General features: G+C 38.6%; 2 protein-coding genes across 13 annotated transcripts in view; one reads left to right on the forward strand and one right to left on the reverse strand.

Annotated features, from left to right (window-relative positions):
• Nucleotides 1-5,018, reverse strand: part of C15H11orf74 (chromosome 15 C11orf74 homolog) — a 62,274-nt gene extending 57,256 nt beyond the window's left edge. For 2 of the 10 annotated variants that reach the window (XM_010358411.2, XM_010358407.2), the window contains exon 1: nt 4,809-4,957. The gene's annotated coding sequence lies outside the window, so the exon portion shown is untranslated. Of the gene's footprint in view, nt 1-4,200; nt 4,252-4,535 lie in introns of all 10 variants that reach the window. The other 8 variants (XM_030918897.1, XM_030918893.1, XM_030918894.1 and 5 more) reach the window with 7 other exon arrangements.
• RAG2 (recombination activating 2) lies at nt 1,034-7,513 on the forward strand. 3 transcript variants are annotated; one of them, XM_010358413.2, is made up of 3 exons: nt 1,034-1,209; nt 4,256-4,644; nt 5,254-7,513. In XM_010358413.2, exon 3 carries the CDS (start codon nt 5,281-5,283, stop codon nt 6,862-6,864), a length of 1,584 nt encoding a protein of 527 aa, XP_010356715.1. In that variant the 5' UTR covers nt 1,034-1,209; nt 4,256-4,644; nt 5,254-5,280; the 3' UTR covers nt 6,865-7,513. The 3 variants fall into 3 exon arrangements, with proteins under 3 accessions (XP_010356715.1, XP_010356716.1, XP_010356714.1); XM_010358414.2 differs by having other exon boundaries at nt 1,077-1,209; nt 4,450-4,644; XM_010358412.2 differs by lacking the exon at nt 4,256-4,644 and having other exon boundaries at nt 1,077-1,209.
• Nucleotides 7,514-17,986: the final 10,473 nt, after the last annotated feature.

Genomic DNA, 17,986 nt, shown 5'->3' on the forward strand with positions numbered 1-17,986 from the left:
TTATGCTACTATTAGAAATTATAAGCTGGGCACGGTGGCTCACACCTGTAATCCCAGCACTTTGGGAGGCCATGGCAGGCAGATCACCCAAGGTCAGGAGTTTGAGACTAGACTGGCTAACACAGCAAAACCCCATCTCTACTAAAAATACAAAAATTAGTTGGGTGTCGTGGCATGTGCCTGTTATCCCAGCTATTTGGGAGGCTGAGGTAGGAGAATCGCTTGAACCTGGGAAGCAGAGGTTGCAGTGAGCCAAGATCATGCCACTGCACTCCAGCCTGGGAGACAGATGGGACTCCATCTCAAAAAAAATTTAAAAAGGTAAGAAATTATAAAGGTAATTTTTTGCTATCCAGATCATTGTGGAATATTAATCTCTTCCTTGGCTAAACACTTTACATACATTATCTCATTTAATCTTTTCTCAACAGCTTTGAAGTAAATATTTCTATTATCATCATTTCAGAGACAGAGAAACAGAGGCTTAAGTATTAAGTATTAAGTATTAAGTATTAAGATGACTTTACCTGAAAAAGTAGCAGAGCTAGCAGAGAAAACCAGGTGAGCTTGACCCCAAAGCCCATTTTCTTAATCATTAAACTGTATTATTACACAGTAGCTGCTGATATTAAGTTGGTAGAGGGCCTCGAATATGTATAACTCTTTCCTTCTGAGTCTTGCATTAAAGAAAATGAGGCCACAAAAGAGCACTTCAAAGTTAAAATGAATAGCACTGGTATTAGTGGTCTCTGCTTTAGGACAAATCATTTCTCATTTGATTCAAAATAGTATTTATTTAAACCACAGAAACTGTATGCATTTCTTCTGTGTTTTTCTAAATGTTTTTAATTTTTAAAAATCAAGTTTTGACCAGATTTCTTTTTATCTTTACAAATAGTGAATTGTGTTGCCATTTTTGCTAGTAGTGAAATAGTTAAATCCTGAGGGTACACCCTGGTGGGTAACTCCCTCAACCATCTAAAGAGAGAGAGAGAGAGAGAGAGAGAGAAAATGGTCACAGTCAGTTACTCCCATTAGATCAGTGTTCATGAGAACATCTGTAGGCACACATACACACTCTCTTTACACTCAGCCTTCTGCTTGCCAGTCATAGTGCGCAGGCAGTGAATCATCCCCAGGTGCTGACAATTAATACCTGGTTTAGCGGCAAAGATTCAGAGAGGCGTGAGCAGCCCCTCTGGCTTTCAGGTAGGTCTGATACCTTCATTTCTACCAAAGCTAAAAAATGGGAGCCTATGTTCACAAACTTTAAGGGAATGAAGATGCCACACTTCGGCAGTGTGTTAGTTACAAATGGATTTGGTATCTAGATAGGGAAGGGATGAGTAGAATTTGGGAAATGTGGGGCTTTCTGTTCTCTGGCAGCTTCAGGGATTTAATTCTTAGGCCTTTAGAGCACTATTATTAATCTTAGTACATAAATCGTTCTCTGGTCTAAGTATAGGAAGGAAGACCTAATCCTGCTTTTACTGCCAGCAAAAATAAAATAATGTATGCCTCAAACCTGATTAACAGTGCAAGATAGTGTTATTCACATATTAAATGCCTGAAGTTACTTGCATGAGGTTACCTGCTACTCTGGAGCAATCAGGAAAACATGGCCAGCACGGATCAGCAAGATTTAATGTTTCAGAGTACAGTATCTTTCTTTGGAAAAGAAAAAGTCGGTTCAGATGTGGGGAACTATAAACCCAGACCTTATACCATGAGTCCTTTTATTATATTCAACTATGCCCTAGCATTACAGTGAATAAATGAAAATCTCCCTGCTGAAGAATGTTAGCATGGGGTTGGGAAAATTGTATATATTTATTGGTCCTATATTTCTGTCCTTTACAAAGAATCTTTAATGTGTTGACCTTGAAACCTCCCTCAGCTGAAGAACACGGTCTTATTTTTTTTAAATCTGTCTGTTTTATATAGCCTATTAAAAGGAAAATATTTCAGTAGGTTATTTTAGATATAGTATAATCATTCAAAAACTCTTTTTAAAAACCAAGATGTGACTAATACAGTCATATTGAAATCATGGAAGAGAAACAACAGTCTACTCCAGTGAAAAATATATTCAAGTCAATAAAGCAAAATTTCAAAAACTAAATGGGCAAAATAATGTGAAAACACGTTCCATATTCCTGTTTATTCTTTAAATGCATACATCATCTGGATTAAAGTGAGTAATCTAAAAATTACTCACACTTGAACTGTGTTACAAGAGGAGGTAATTCATCTTAGCAATAAGAAACTTTACCACTGTTTTTAGGGCCTTGAAATTATGAAATGAGCCAAAAGCAGGGCATCAAAGGGAAAACAGGTCAAAAGCCCTATCTCAAAAATCTTTAGGGGCCTAGACTAAGTTACAAAAGTGGACAATCCTCCTTACGTCTTGCCCAAGAAAATGTTTCTGTGTAATCTACAATAATCATGTTTTCACTTATGAGAAGCCAAAATTCCTACAGCAACCTTAAAGTGACACCAAAGGGCGACAATGAAAACATTGTTTTAAAAGCAAGTGTTCTTGAAAAATCCCACAAAGGGATTTTTCAAGTGGTAATGGAATCCATTACCACTGTATGGCTTGCCTTGTATCTCAGAAGCAGTCACCACAGGTGTTTGAAACAAGCTGGCCTTGGCTTCGGTGTTCCCCCTACCCAAATTGGAACAACTCTCTGATCATAATCACTCAGGCTGAGTGTAATCACCTACGGTTTTCTGAAGTGAGGGTCAATAAGGTCTCCTTTTAGTTTCTATGAATAGCATTTTTCAGTAGTTGCTCAGATGCCTTCACTCATGTAGGCTTGGGTAGGCCATGATATAAATAAAACACTGCCCAGATTATTTTTAAGCAGGACAGGTTGCTGAATGTACAACTGAGGGAGAGAGACTTAGTTTCATAACTTTGATAATAATGCTTCTCAGACACCATTTCCTCACCTGCTTTAATAACCCACCAGATAACTGTTAAAAGATCACCCCCTTAGGAGTCTCCCAAGTAGACTAAAAACAATAACTACAAGAGATTATTTAGCAGTAAATTACAGCTGATCTACAGAAGTTCCTAAAGCAAAAAAAAAAAGAAACCCACCAACATATCATTAGAGTGACCAGAGATTCTAAATAGTTCAAGGAATCTTTGCAGAAGGAAGAAAGATAAATTAGATAAATTATAGTACCAACTAACATTTATTGAGTGTTTATGTGCCAGGCACTGTTCTATTTGACTTACACATGCTATCCCATTTATATCTCAAAACAGCCCAGTGAATAGATACCAAGATTATCCCCATTTTGCAGATAAAAATAACTGAGAGAAAAATAACTTGCCCAAGGTGGTTACACAGCAACTAAGTGTTAGAGCCTAATTTGGACTCAGAGAATTCAACTTTAGGGCCTGCATATTTAATGAAGGTTAGACAAAGGGTGACAAAAAGAATAAAATATTAACTATCTTCTGTTAATAAATTAACTACTACCAGCACCCTCATCATATATGTTTATCCAATTCCAATTCTTTTTAGTTCAAATGTTTATCTATCTGTACCCATTGACCTGATTCCCAGATCCTAAAGCCCCTTCTCATCCTCTCCAACCTTATTAACTGCCATTACTGGCAGGTGCGTATGCACTGGACCTTATTTTTTGGTAAATTTTTTAAAAATCATAATAATAACTATCATCTACTGTGTGCAAATCCCTGTTCTAAGTGCTTTACGTACATTCAACTATTAATCATAACTGACATCAATATACGAGGTTGGTAAAATTATTATCTCAGTTTTCAGATGAGGAAACTGAGGCACACAGAAGTTAAAGAACTTGCCCAAAGTCATGTAGTTAGTGGCAGAGCCAGGATTTGAATCCAGCCAGTAAGCATTCAGAGTCCATACTCTTAGCCATTGTTTATACCGCTTTTGAACCACATTAAGAATTAACTCTTAAAAGTCAAGTATTCTGTACTATTTTGTTTCCTTTAAAATTTGGTGCACAGGACTTCACACTGCAAACAGGCAGTGTATTCCACATCTCTCTAAGGTAAACAATAATAAAATAGAAATTTATCAAGCTTCCTTCATCTAGTAAATATTCTTTTTGTTGTAACACAAGTATGAAATCCTGAATAATTCAAACATTTCGCTTCTTAGTCCCTGCTTACTTACTACAGAATTATTAAAGAATTACCTAAAAGTTTCTGGACTGGAAAGATGTGAAAAAGCCACTAACTCTATTTTCCTAGAATGAAGATGAAAAGGAGATGTGTTTAGGAACCGTCTCTGCTTCCCTAAAAGAACCCTAAAAACAGTAGTAAAAACAGTGAAGAAAACAAAGGGCCTTTAAAGTGCACTCATTAAAACCTAATAACTGTATTTCAATTACTAAATGTAGAAGTGGTAAAAATCATTAACAGGCAATGTCTCCCCTGCACTCGAGGGATTCAAAGACCCATCTTTCGGTTCTGTAAGACAGTTACGGCTTTTGTAACCTCGGTGACCCCTTCAACCTCCCGCCCCAAGCACCTCCGAGGTCCTCAGGGGTGTAATTTTGAGTCGCGCTCCTAAGCATCCAGACAGGCAGTGCACCGTAACGACATCTCTGCCGGGAATCCCTTCAGACTGCGGTCTCCAAGCAACCGCACTCCAACAGAAGCAGTTGTGCTTCCTACCGGGTCACCTGTTCAAAAGTCCCCAGGAGAGGCTCCAACAATACCAGGGTAGCGGTTTGCCCGACACCGCTCCGGGCGCTGCAGCCTTCCGGCAACCCGGATGTTGGGTCGGTGTAGCCACTCTCACCTCCCATTCCCTAGTTTTCCTCCTTGGCTCCCATCTAGTCACTTCGCACCTTCTGCTAGTCTTTATTCAGAGACACATTCCAGGAGTCCCCTCTCCCAGAGCAACAAAGACAGATTTCCAAAGCGACACATCCCAGAGAAAACGGATTCTTGGGAAATGTGGTTCTTTCAGCTGACGCGTGGTGACTCTTTAAGGAAAAGGACTACAATTCCCAGAAATCCTAGGGAGCATAGTTCGTGGCCAAAACATGTCCCAGTTCCTTGGATGGCATGGCAGTAAAGGTTCTGTGGCTCTTTACTGACCTAACTCCTTGGATTTTCCTCATTCAGTCCCACTGCAAGCGTGTGGGAGGACTTTAAAAAATGCTATTTACATGTGAAGGAATCTAAATACGATGATTTATATGAAGCGATCTCTAAGTAATTTTATTTTATAATTCTTTCAGACAAAAATCTACTTGCCATCAGAAAATATGTCTCTGCAGATGGTAACAGTCAGTAATAACATAGCCTTAATTCAACCAGGCTTCTCACTGATGAATTTTGATGGACAAGTTTTCTTCTTTGGCCAAAAAGGCTGGCCCAAAAGATCCTGCCCCACTGGAGTTTTCCACTTGGATGTAAAGCATAACCATGTCAAACTGAAGCCTACAATTTTCTCTAAGGATTCCTGCTACCTCCCTCCTCTTCGCTACCCAGCTACTTGCACATTCAAAGGCAACTTGGAGTCTGAAAAGCATCAATACATCATCCATGGAGGGAAAACACCAAACAATGAGCTTTCAGATAAGATTTATGTCATGTCTATTGTTTGCAAGAACAACAAAAGGGTTACTTTTCGCTGCACAGAGAAAGACTTGGTAGGAGATGTTCCTGAAGCCAGATATGGTCATTCCATTAATGTGGTGTATAGCCGAGGGAAAAGTATGGGTGTTCTCTTTGGAGGACGCTCATACATGCCTTCTACCCACAGAACCACAGAAAAATGGAATAGTGTAGCTGACTGCCTGCCCCATGTTTTCCTAGTGGATTTTGAATTTGGGTGTGCTACATCATACATTCTTCCAGAACTTCAGGATGGGCTATCTTTTCATGTCTCTATTGCCAAAAATGATACCATCTATATTTTAGGAGGACATTCACTTGCCAATAATATCCGGCCTGCCAACCTGTACAGAATAAGGGTTGATCTTCCCTTGGGTAGCCCAGCTGTGAATTGCACAGTCTTGCCAGGAGGAATCTCTGTCTCCAGTGCAATCCTGACTCAAACTAACAAGGATGAATTTGTTATTGTTGGTGGATATCAGCTTGAAAACCAAAAAAGAATGATCTGCAACATAATCTCTTTAGAGGACAACAAGATAGAAATTCGTGAGATGGAGACCCCAGATTGGACCCCAGACATTAAGCACAGCAAGATATGGTTTGGAAGCAACATGGGAAATGGAACTGTTTTTCTTGGCATACCAGGAGACAATAAACAAGTTGTTTCAGAAGCATTCTATTTCTATACATTGAAATGTGCTGAAGAGGATATGAATGAAGAGCAAACAACATTCACAAACAGTCAGTCATCAACAGAAGATCCAGGGGATTCCACTCCCTTTGAAGACTCCGAAGAATTTTGTTTCAGTGCAGAAGCAAATAGTTTTGATGGTGATGATGAATTTGACACCTATAATGAAGATGATGAAGAAGATGAGTCTGAGACAGGCTACTGGATTACATGCTGCTCTACTTGCGATGTGGATATCAACACTTGGGTGCCATTCTATTCAACCGAGCTGAACAAACCCGCCATGATCTACTGTTCTCATGGGGATGGGCACTGGGTCCATGCTCAGTGCATGGATCTGGCAGAACGCACTCTCATCCATCTGTCAGCAGGAAGCAACAAGTATTACTGCAATGAGCATGTGGAGATAGCAAGAGCTCTACACACTCCCCAAAGAGTCCTACCCTTAAAAAAGCCTCCAATGAAATCCCTCCATAAAAAAGGTTCTGGAAAAATCTTGACTCCTGCCAAGAAATCCTTGCTTAGAAGGTTGTTTGATTAGTTTTGCAAAAGCCTTTCAGATTCAGGTATATGGAACTTCTGAACCTATTTTAAAAATCATAACATTGATTTTAAAAATATGTTTTTATTTTTGTTTATTTAAAATGCCTGTTTTCTTTTAGTTACATGAATTAAGGGCCAGAAAAATGTGTTTGTAATGCAATGATAAATAAAGTCACTCTAGAACCTATACATTTTGAAAATATTTTACCCAAATACTCAATTTACTAATTTATTCTTAACTGAGAATTTCTGATCTGACTTTTTTTATTCAACAAAGCTTAAACACCCAGAAGCAGTAATAATCATCAAGGTATGTTTATATTTCTTATATGAGTCTTGGTAACAAATAACCTATAGAGTGGTTATGACAAATTTAGCCAATAATGAAATTAGCACACAAAAGAATTAATTATTTTGTGTAATATAACAATTTGGCAGTTGGCCAAAACTTAAAAGCAAGATCAACTACATCCCACACCAGTGTTCTTTATATACATTCAAGCAACCCCTTGGTTTATGCTTATGAACAAGTTAGTTCCTCATAGACTTACAGATGTAGATATAAATATAAATATACATATACATATACATATATCTAGATAATGTTCTCCACTGACATGAACGAAGAAATAAAGAATTTACATCAAGTTTGATATGTTTTCTTGAATTATTTGTGTGCATTTTCTTTAAGGATTTACCCTCCCCATTATATGATTTATGAATGATGTGCCAAAGTCAGTCATTTTAACTAATTATTTGTGGGCGTTTTCATGGAAAATTGAAGCCCATTGCTGCTTAGTACTCTGGAAAAAGGAAATGAGTAAGAATACAATAAGAAAGGCCCACCAAATAAATCTTGTGGAGAATAATAATATTGATTATTTCCCAAAATAATATAAGTTAGAATTGCATCGCATTTACAGGCAGAAGATTTAAATAGAGGAAAAGAAATGTATTTGTGTGCGTGTGTGTGTAGTTAACATGTGGAGATTGCTGCCAGTGAATATTATAAAATCAGTGATCTTGCCAAGGTTTAATTAGACACTCGCTAGGATGAAACTAGTTGAAATGACTGTTAATTTTAAGGTTTCAAGACATCAATTGATAGCTAGATTACCTTAAAAACAAATTTCTTTCCTCCTGGAATATTTTCCTGAAAAAAAAAATTTTTTCTGGAAAAACCTTAACTTAAGAGCTTCAGCCACAGTTACAGTGAAGACTCTTACTCTTCATTGAAAGTCTACAGTGTGTAAGGTACAACTAGCAAATTTAGGGGAAACATGAATTATACAAGAGATGAAACGCTGGAGCACAAGTTCTTCTGCTGATAGTTCCATGTCCCAGATACTGAAGTTAATGTTGATAAACTGAATCATGTTCACTCTGTTTCAATAATGTTGCTCACTGAATATTCCTGTTGAACAATTGTTGCACGTTGATTTGATCTTTTGTTGTTTCCATCACCTATGTAAAAATAATAAAATATAAAAATCTTCTGTTCATATTGATTTACTCAAGTTATTAAGATATGTTACCTAAATAACGGCAAAATTAAACTAATTTTTTCAGGATCAGTCCACTTTGATTTTTTTTCTATTTGTTAGTAGAAAATGGCACAAGTTGGAGCAAAAATATGCTTTACAGAGTCCAAAAGTGAAATTTCCCCAAGGAGTAGGTATATTCTCTCTTCTTGATTTGTATGCAGTGATTCAGTAGCTAAAGAATTATTACCACATATTTATTTTGTAGCCAATGCATCCACATATGGTAATCTAAGTAATTCAATTGTGAACTCACTGAGTTTCTTAGTCAAACTCAGATCTCACCAGCATAGCTGCTTTTGGGGGAAGGTGTGTGTGTGTGTGTGTGTGTGTGTGTGTGTGTGTGTGTGTGTCAACAGCAGGCATATTGGTTATACAGATTATATATTTGAGTAAAATTAAGTCTTTTTATGTCATCTCAGCAATCAGTTTATTCGATGTGACTTTAAGATAATGTCACTGCTTTTCTAATAAGCTAATGCAAACATTCAAATGAGCCACGTTAGAAGAGCAGACACCTATTTCAATAATATTGCCTTTGCCAAAAATGTTTCAGGGACTCACATTTCAATCAATCACTTTCAGAATCCATGGTTCATTCCCTTGAAAATGTTCAACAGCTGTACCTCTTTCTTCATTAAAGATGGATTTAATTTCTGGAAACAGACAAGTGTCATTTGAAATCTAGCAGAGTGAGATTTTCAGTATTACACTACCACTTTAGGTCAAAAACAAAGTGTGAATATAAGCTAACAAAATGGATTTTCTGATATGGCTTATGAATGGGTTTTAAAGGAAAGTCCCAAAATTGTTTACACAAGACTACAGGAGTAGTATCAAGAAATAAGTATATGGCTTCCCAAGGTAATCATTTCAGGGGACTATGCACGTCTGTAAGTACAGGTGAGTTCAATGTGTTAGGGGAAAGGGAAAGTATAAAGAAAAAGAAATTGCTATTCCAAAGGCTCTGGGGAGAGATGAAGCTTGTCACATTTGAAGAACTGAAAGGTCAGCCTGGTTAAAACACAGTAAACAAGTAGGGGTGGAATGGCGTGAGCCCAGAGAGCCTGGCAGGAGCTAGGGATCCAATTTTTCGTTAGTAAAATAAAATCACTAAGGGCCAAGCACATTATTATAAACTGAAAAATAATGTATACTCTTGTTATACGTGTGTTCAAAAACATAGTTTCATTATTCTCTATCATTGTGAAATAAATGCAGACACTGAGTAAAAATTATTTAAGAGGGTATTTGCCAGAGATTTTACCATAATAAACATACATAATACACATTCCAACTGACAAATACAAAATCTAGACCACACATCATTAAGGACTACATAAAAATATTTTAGGCAGCCTAAGTTCTATTCACTCTTTATATCCTAGTTTAGATACCTCCTCCCTCTAGAAGACTTCTCTGAACCCCGCTATCTTTTACAGCTTAAATACTCAGGGTGCAAGAAATAAACCTGGCTGAATTTTTCTCTAACTCAGGTTACATACTATTATGCATCTCTTTGACTGTATGCTGGAAATATAATTTCAACAATTTTAGAGTTCTACCTATTTTCACCCAACTTTTCATCCAAGTTCCAGGGAGAAATATAATGCTGAGTTGTCAGGAGAGGGGTGATGAAAGGTGAAGTATCTGGTGCTTAGGGTCATCTTTCCTTCTCATCAACTTCAGCTACAACATCCATCGCCATTATCAGACTTGGAGGATGATCCTGAATTGCAGCTCAGTCTTCACTGCAGGTTGTCCTTATGTCTAGCCCTCTCTAAGCTGTTTTCTGGTCTCTGGTGAGCTAACATGATGACAAGGAAATCATTCTGCCTCTTCCTTTCCCAGCATGGCCACAGTTCTCTGTTTGGGACCATCTAGGAACTTGTTTATTTCTGTACCTTTCTTGGGCACATCCTACTACTGTTGCAGCTTTCTGGACCACAGAGTCTCGTCCAAACTACCACTGGCTAAACACACATCACCAACATTTCACCTCTGGATGTTACTTGTTTCCTAGGCTCTATCACGGAAGTAAGATGTACATCCCCACTGCTCCTAACTCCCAGAAACTAATCTGGGATTCCTAGTGCTCTCTCCAACTCCACAGCTCAGCCCAAGGTATATGGTATGAAGAATTCTTTTCCCTGGGACCCACACTGTCTGCTCACTCCATCTTTGTCTCAAATTCACTTCTCAAAAATCTTTATCTAGGCATGGAAACAGTTTCTTGTCATGTTGCTTACCAAATACATATTTATTGCGTGAAAGAATGACTATTGAATGACTGAGGGTGTGACAGAATAGCTCTTACTCATCAGATACTCTTCAAAACATAATGCTAATATTTTCCATTTTTTCCATTTCCCCATGAGGCATAGACTATTTTTCCTTTTTCTTTTTTTCTTTTTCTTTCTTTTTTTAGGCTTCTTTCTTTTTTTAAGATATGGAGGATCACTCTGTCACACAGGCTAGAGTTCAGTGGCACCATCATGACTCTCTGCAACCTCTAACTCCTAGGCTCAAGAAATCCTCCTACCTCAGCTCCCAAGCAGCTAGAGCTTCAGGTGCATACCATCATACCCAGCTAATTGTTTTATTTTTAGCAGAGATGGGGTCTTCATATCTTCCCCAGGCTGATCTTGAACTCCTGGCCTCAAGCAATCCTCCTGTCTCAGCCTTCCAAAGCACTAGGGTTATAGGAATAAGCCACTGCACCAACTTTCTAAGCATAGACTTTTCACACTCAAATCTTGGATAAAAGAAAGATCTAGGAGGAAAACTAGTCAAGTACTATCTCGCAGTATTGTACAACACAGAGTCCATCACATCCTCCTTGGTGCTGCTTCAACACCTTGTAATTATTTCTGTTGTTACACCTAAATGAGTTAAAAACTACTACTTGGCAAGTATTCTAAGTGTCTGACTCTTCCAATCAACTATGAGTTTCATGAATACTAGAACAATGTTTTTATAATTTTTATGTCAAGTACTTAACTTAATGCCTAGTACACCTTAGGTAATGTGTTGTTAAGCTGAATTGAATTAAATACATTACTGAGTTGTATCTGACTTTTATTGCAAGTAACCAAAGTGACGTATACTTTTTCTAGCATAGCACTAATTATGCTTTGTTACATTTGTTATAACTACTTATAACTTATCTTTTCCTCCTCTTATCTCTTAATTCCATCATGACAGAGATCTTAATTATTTATTATTGAATCTCCAGCATCCAGCAGAGTGACTACTGCTAAACATACATGTGTTTATACAGATATGGCATATATACACACACACACACACACACACACACACACACACACACACAAAGAGAGAGAGACAGTAAAAACTTAAAGCAACTAAAGAAGCAAGGGATATGAGCTTAAAGGAAACCAACAAACTTCTGGCTGATGGCAAAGGTAAGAATAAGAAAATATGTATTAGGGTAATTAACACTAGCTGCTATAACGAAAACTCTCAAACACTTCAGTAAGTCATTTAAAGTTTATTTCTTGCTCACGGAAAATCCAATGCAGGTGTTCTTATCAGGTTATTCACCTGAGTGACTGTCCTCCAAGATTTGTCTCAGGGATCCAGGCTTTTTCTATTTGGCAACTCTAACATCTTTATCTCCATCGTGTGTCCTCAAGACTTCAGATACAAAAAGAAAAAAAGAAAGAAAAAGAGAAAATGTGGGGAAGGCACATTCACTTGTAAATATTTCAGCCCGCAAATGATACATCATTTTCTTTGACTTTCATTGGCAAAAGCTAGTCACATGGCCCCACCTAGATGCAAGAAGGCTGGGAAATGTAATTTAACTGTGTGTCTATAAAAGGGAATTGCAAGTGTCAAGCATTTAGCCAGCATCTGACATAGTATACATTTTAAACATTCCAGCTGCAATAGCCCCATTTGCCCTGAAATAGTAATGAAAGGTACTAGAATAGCTCTTGTAGGCTACAAACAAAAGTACATGCTGTGTGATATGGTTTGGCTATGTCCACACCCAAATCTCATCTTGAATCGCCATGTGTTATGGGAGGAACTGGTGGGAGGTAATTGAATCATGGAGCAGGTCTTTCCCTTGCTTTTCTCATGACAGTGAATAAGTCTCACAAGATTTGATGGTTCTATAAGGCGGAGTTTCCCTGCACAAGCTCTCTCTTTGCCTGCTGCCATCCATGTATAAGACATGACTTGCTCCTGATTTCCTTCTGCCATGATTGTGAGGCCTCCCCAGCCATGTGGAACTGTAAGTCCATTAAATGCTTTTTCCTGTATAAATTACCCAGTCTCAGGTATGTCTTTATCAGCAATGTGAAAACGGACTAATATACAACCTGTGTATACTTATTGCCACTGCTTTTATTACCTTTTATTACCTTTTGCAACCTCCTAACTGGTCTCCCTGCCTTCGCCTTGCCTCCTTCCAGTCCTCTAACTGTGCTGAAATCACAGGGAACATTCAAAAATAGAAGTCTGATGTTTCATTGATGAAAACTCTTCAGTGACTTCCCATCTTCCATGAGAAAAAAAAACATCCAAATGCCACATTATGGCAAGATATGACTCTGTAGGCCATCCTTCCCTTCTACGCACACCCCTGGTACTTACTCTCTATCAATGCTGGAAATCCTCCACCTGAAAAGTCCGTCTTCCTGGTTAATAACTATCATCTTTCAAGATTTAGTTGTTCTCTGTAAAGCCTTTGGTTTAAAAAGTGTGGAATACTCACCCCTCTATCCAAACCATCACTTTTCATAGCACCTATCAACTTATAAACATTTATGTATATGCCTGATCTTCAAATAGAGAAGCTATTTGACAATAGGCTTCTTAAAAGAAAGTTTCTCTCTCAGTTGCATGTTCTTAACAGAAGGCATAGAGTCTCGTACACTATAGTTGCTCAATGAATGTTCATTGAATTAAATTAAGTTCCATCTATAGGGACTGACTATCTTTCTGATTCTTTAATACATGAAGGAGGAGCTGTGGAAATAAATTATGTGTTCTAAATATCGTGATCAATTAAAATATCTCACAGAACTTGGAAATCAAAAGTACAGCAAAATTCACAGAAGGTGATGAGCTCTTAGGTTATATTTATTCTCCTTTCTGGTGAAAAGAGTTCACACAGGATTAGAATAGATATCATGGTAAATTTTGATAGAATAGACAACCGTTGTAATACACAGTGACAAGAATTCCACATTACTTATATGCCACAAAGTTCCACTCTAGCATAGAATATTGCTTTTTGGCTTGGACTTCACCATAGATGATAACACATTTTCCAAACCTAATTCTGTCAAGAAACATCTAACACTGCACACTTATTTCTAAGAAAACCAATTCTTCACCCTGTCTCCAGATATCAATCCAAAAAAATGTGTGTATTCACTTAAATCACAATTTGTGAGAATAGAAAAGTTATCAGTACTACTCCTTTTAAGAGGATGGTTAAGAATAAAAATCTCCTGAATCCATGGCTCAATTCTTCTACCAGTAGGCTTATTCAGGGTATACATCAGTAAGCATTTATTGAAAATCCAAGATTGACATTAAATATTATGAGACCTGCAAAAGAAATATAAAACGTAAGCCTCACCTTTAGTGAATTTATACTCTCACTATAGAATGGGGAAAAGGGGTAGGACGAGAGAGTTGTGGAAAATAAAATAATAGACTCAAATGTGAAACTGTGTAGTCCAGGCTGTCCGTGCAATAACAGTTCATTTTTTTCTTTAACTTGGGATATACTGGGAAAATTAAGAAACTGGGCTAAAATATTTCTAATTGTTTTAAATTTAAATTGTTTTCTTTGGCCCTGCTGAAGAGATGTTGTGATCAAGATAACTGGAAATGTAGAAAAGACTATTTGAAATGCTATGCAAAATGTATAGTGATAACTTAAAAGAGGCAGGGTTTGTGTGTGTGCAAAAGATGGCTAAATCATCAATTTTCAATTACGAAAAAGTTTTAGTTGCTTGAGGAAAAGATGAAAAAATGTCTATGTGAGATTAAGTATTTATTTAGACCTGGATCAGACCTCAGTATAAAAACAATTTGCAGGTCTTGGCCTCCAAGTAAGTTGGCATGTATTTTGCGATGGCACAAATATGTTGTCATCATCAAAAAGAAGAAAAAGATTATGTAAAGGCCAAAAGGGGGGAAAAAGAAAATTTCCAAAGAAAGAAGGAAAAAAGTCAGGGAAAGAAACACTGACTTCGTGAAAAAACAAACAAGGCTATCAAGGACTGAGAACCTTCCTTCATCTCCTGCCTAGAGTTGGGCACAATCATCTAAAGAAGTGAGACATGTGAATCAGTAGGCAGGTATCATTGAGGAGAAAAAAAAATACTTGAAATTGCTACCCCATGATTTAGCTTCATTTGCATAACTCTTCTCAAACTTGGATCAATTCCCTCATACTTTATAGCTTCCAAAAGAATTTCACTCGTGCCCCACTGCTGTTGTGGTGTGGATTGCCTCATTGGCCCACCTCAAACTCTTCAGTGGTTTTATTCCTTTGCACTTCTGATAGCACTCAAGTCCATTCGGTCCTGCATTATAAAACGTCTGCCTGATTCTCCAGAGCAGCTCCTCCTTCAGGTTGCTCCTGAACACTTACCTTCCTTCACTTCCTAAACACTGACAATTGCACTCCCCTCACAGAGTCTTTCCACAGACTAACTTTACTCCAGGTCTCTCACTCCAGGTAACCTACCTGATCTCACCCACTCATTTTCCCAGTCTCCACTGAAAAGTTCCTTTTCCCTAGATGCTTTCTCTGATACTGCAGGTTAAATTCTATTGTCCTATTGTACTTCATACTGCACCTATTGTGCTCTGATCACATTTAGTGTTTTTCCTTCATGACACCTACTAGAGTGTGTGGCAGTGCATTTAGAGTCCTATTGTTGATTTGAAGTCTATCTCTCCCCAGCTGTTTGTGAGCAGAAACTGTCTATGTTCTTCACCACTGTTTCTCCTCTGCCAAGCCGACATTGCCCACAGAAGGCATCCTACAAATATGTATTTAATATATAAGCTGAAGTAACTAGAAAGGGTGAGAAGGATGCAGACTTTACCTGGGTCTTAAAAGGTAAGAAGGTGCTACATTCTGAAAGGTAGAGGTAGCATTCAAATATTCAAATGTTTAAAAACTCAGGTCCAGAGGCCTCCAGCAGTGCTGCAAGTTACTTGCTGGATTGTGGAGCGATCCACAGTTCCTGAAAGATAGAGTAGGGCTGTGAGAGTAGCAAAAGGGCACTTGGGTCTTGGGCCACAGGCTATTTACCTACAAACATATTTCAATATGTTTTAAAAATGGTATAGCTGTAGAGAGACAGCCAGACTGAATCTAAGCCTTGACTGGAAGGGAGCTAGGAAACCTCCAGCTAAGGTGGGTCTATGGTACTTAAAAATGTGTGGATGTGGCTCTGCCATTTTCTAGCTGACATAAGCTTCAGTTATTTCAAGTGTAACCTGGAGATAATAGGAGTATCCACTTCAAAAGGATCAAATAAGAAATTGTACGCAAAGTGGTTAGCACACAAAAAAGTTTGGTAAATGATAGCTATTATTACTATTATTTCTTATTATTATTAAAAGCACTGACTAAAAGCACTTGGACTGTAGCCAGTTCTGCTGTTTTCTGAGTGACCCTGGAAAAGTCAACAACACTGACCAAAATTTTGAGTATATAAGTGATGCTGTTCGGATGTTTGTTCCTCCAAATCTCACCTTGAAATGTAATCCCCAGTGTTGGAAGTGGAACCTGGTGAAAGGTGATTGGATCACAGGAACAGATCCCTCATGAATGGCTTGGTGCTCTCCTCATGATAATGAGCAAGTTCTTGCTCTAAAAGTTCATGCAAGATCTGGTTGTTTAAAGTGTGGAGCACCTTACTCCCACCCTTGCTCCCACTTTCAGTATGTGACACCAGTGTCACGCTTTCTGAACAACCTGTAGAACTGTGAGCCAAATAAACCTCTTTTCTTTATAAATTATCAAGTCTCAGATGTTTCTTTATAGCAATGCAAGAATGGCCCCATACAGAAAATTGGTAACAAGGAGTGGGACATTGCTATAAAGATACCTGAAAATGTGGAAGTGGCTTTGGAACCGGGTAACAGGCAGAGGTTAAAATTGGAAGAGCCTGGAGGTTCAGAAGAAGATAGGAAAATGAGGGAAAGTTTGTAACTTATTAGAGACTGGTTAAATGGTTATGATCAAAATGCTGATAGAGATATGGATAGTGAAGGGTAGGCTAATGAGGTCTCAGAGGGAAATGTGGAAGCTACTAGGAACTGGAGTAAAGGTCACCTGTGTTATTCCTTAGCAAAGAGCTTGGCTGCATTGTGTTCACATCCTAGAGACCAGTGAAGGTTGAACTTAAGGGTGATGACTTAGGGTATCTAGTAGAAGAAATTTCTATGCACCAAAGTATTTAAGATGTAGCCTGGCTGCTTATAACAGCCTAAGATCAAATACAGGAGCAAAGGAATGACTTCAATTTGGAATTTATGTTTAAAATGATAGCAGAATGTAAAAGTTTGGAAAATTTGCAGCTTGACTTTGTGATAAAGGAGGAATTCAAGCAGCTACAAAGCAACCACTGGCTTCAGAGATTAGCGTGACTAAAAGAAAGCCAAGTGCTACTATCCCAGACAAAGGGAAGGTCTTGAAGGCATTTCAGAGATCTTTGAGGCAACCCCTCCCATCACAGGCCCAGGGCCTAGGAGGAAAGAATGGTTTTGGGGGCCAATCCCAGGGCCCTGCTACCTTGCACAGCCTTGGGACACTGCTGTCTGCATTCAGGCCACTCAGCTCCAGCTTTGGCTCAAAGGGCCCCAGATACAGTTCCGGCTGCAGCTCCAGAGGGCACAGCCATAAGCCTTGGCAGCTTCCACATGGTTTTAAGCCTGCAGGTGCCCAGAATGCAGGAGAGAAGAAGGCTTGGCAGCTTTGCCCTAGATTTCAGAGGATGTATGAGAAAACCTGGGTGCTAAAGCAAAAGCCTACTCTATGGGTGAGCACTTGCAAAGAGCCTCTACTAGGAAAATACAGAGGGGAAATGTGGAGTTGGAACCCACATACAAAGTCCCTACCAGGTTATTGCCTAGTGGAGCTGTGGGATGGGACCACCACCCTCTAACCCCGAGAGTGCTATGGCTACCTGCAACTTGCAACCTCAGCAGGGAAAAGCTGCAGTCACTCAACTCCAACCCTTGAGAGCAGCAATGCGGGCTGCACCTTGTGCAGCCATAGGGGTGGAGCTGCCCAAGGCATTGGAAGCCCACCGCTTGCAGCAACATGCCTTGGATGTGGGACGTGGTGTCAACAGACATTATTTTGGAGCTTTAAGGTTTAATGTCTGCCCTTCTCGGTTTTGTGTGGGGCCTATTACTCCTTTCTTTTGGCCAATTTCTACTTTTTGGAATGAGAATGTCAGTCCAATGCCTCTACCACCATTGTATCTTGGAAGTCAATAACTTGATTTTTATTTTACAGGGTCAGGAAGAAATTTGCCTTGAGTCTCCAATGATGCGACTCTAGACTTAGGA

The sequence above is a fragment of the Rhinopithecus roxellana genome, chromosome 15, assembly GCF_007565055.1.
Source record: "Rhinopithecus roxellana isolate Shanxi Qingling chromosome 15, ASM756505v1, whole genome shotgun sequence".
NCBI classification, from domain to species: domain Eukaryota; kingdom Metazoa; phylum Chordata; class Mammalia; order Primates; family Cercopithecidae; genus Rhinopithecus; species Rhinopithecus roxellana.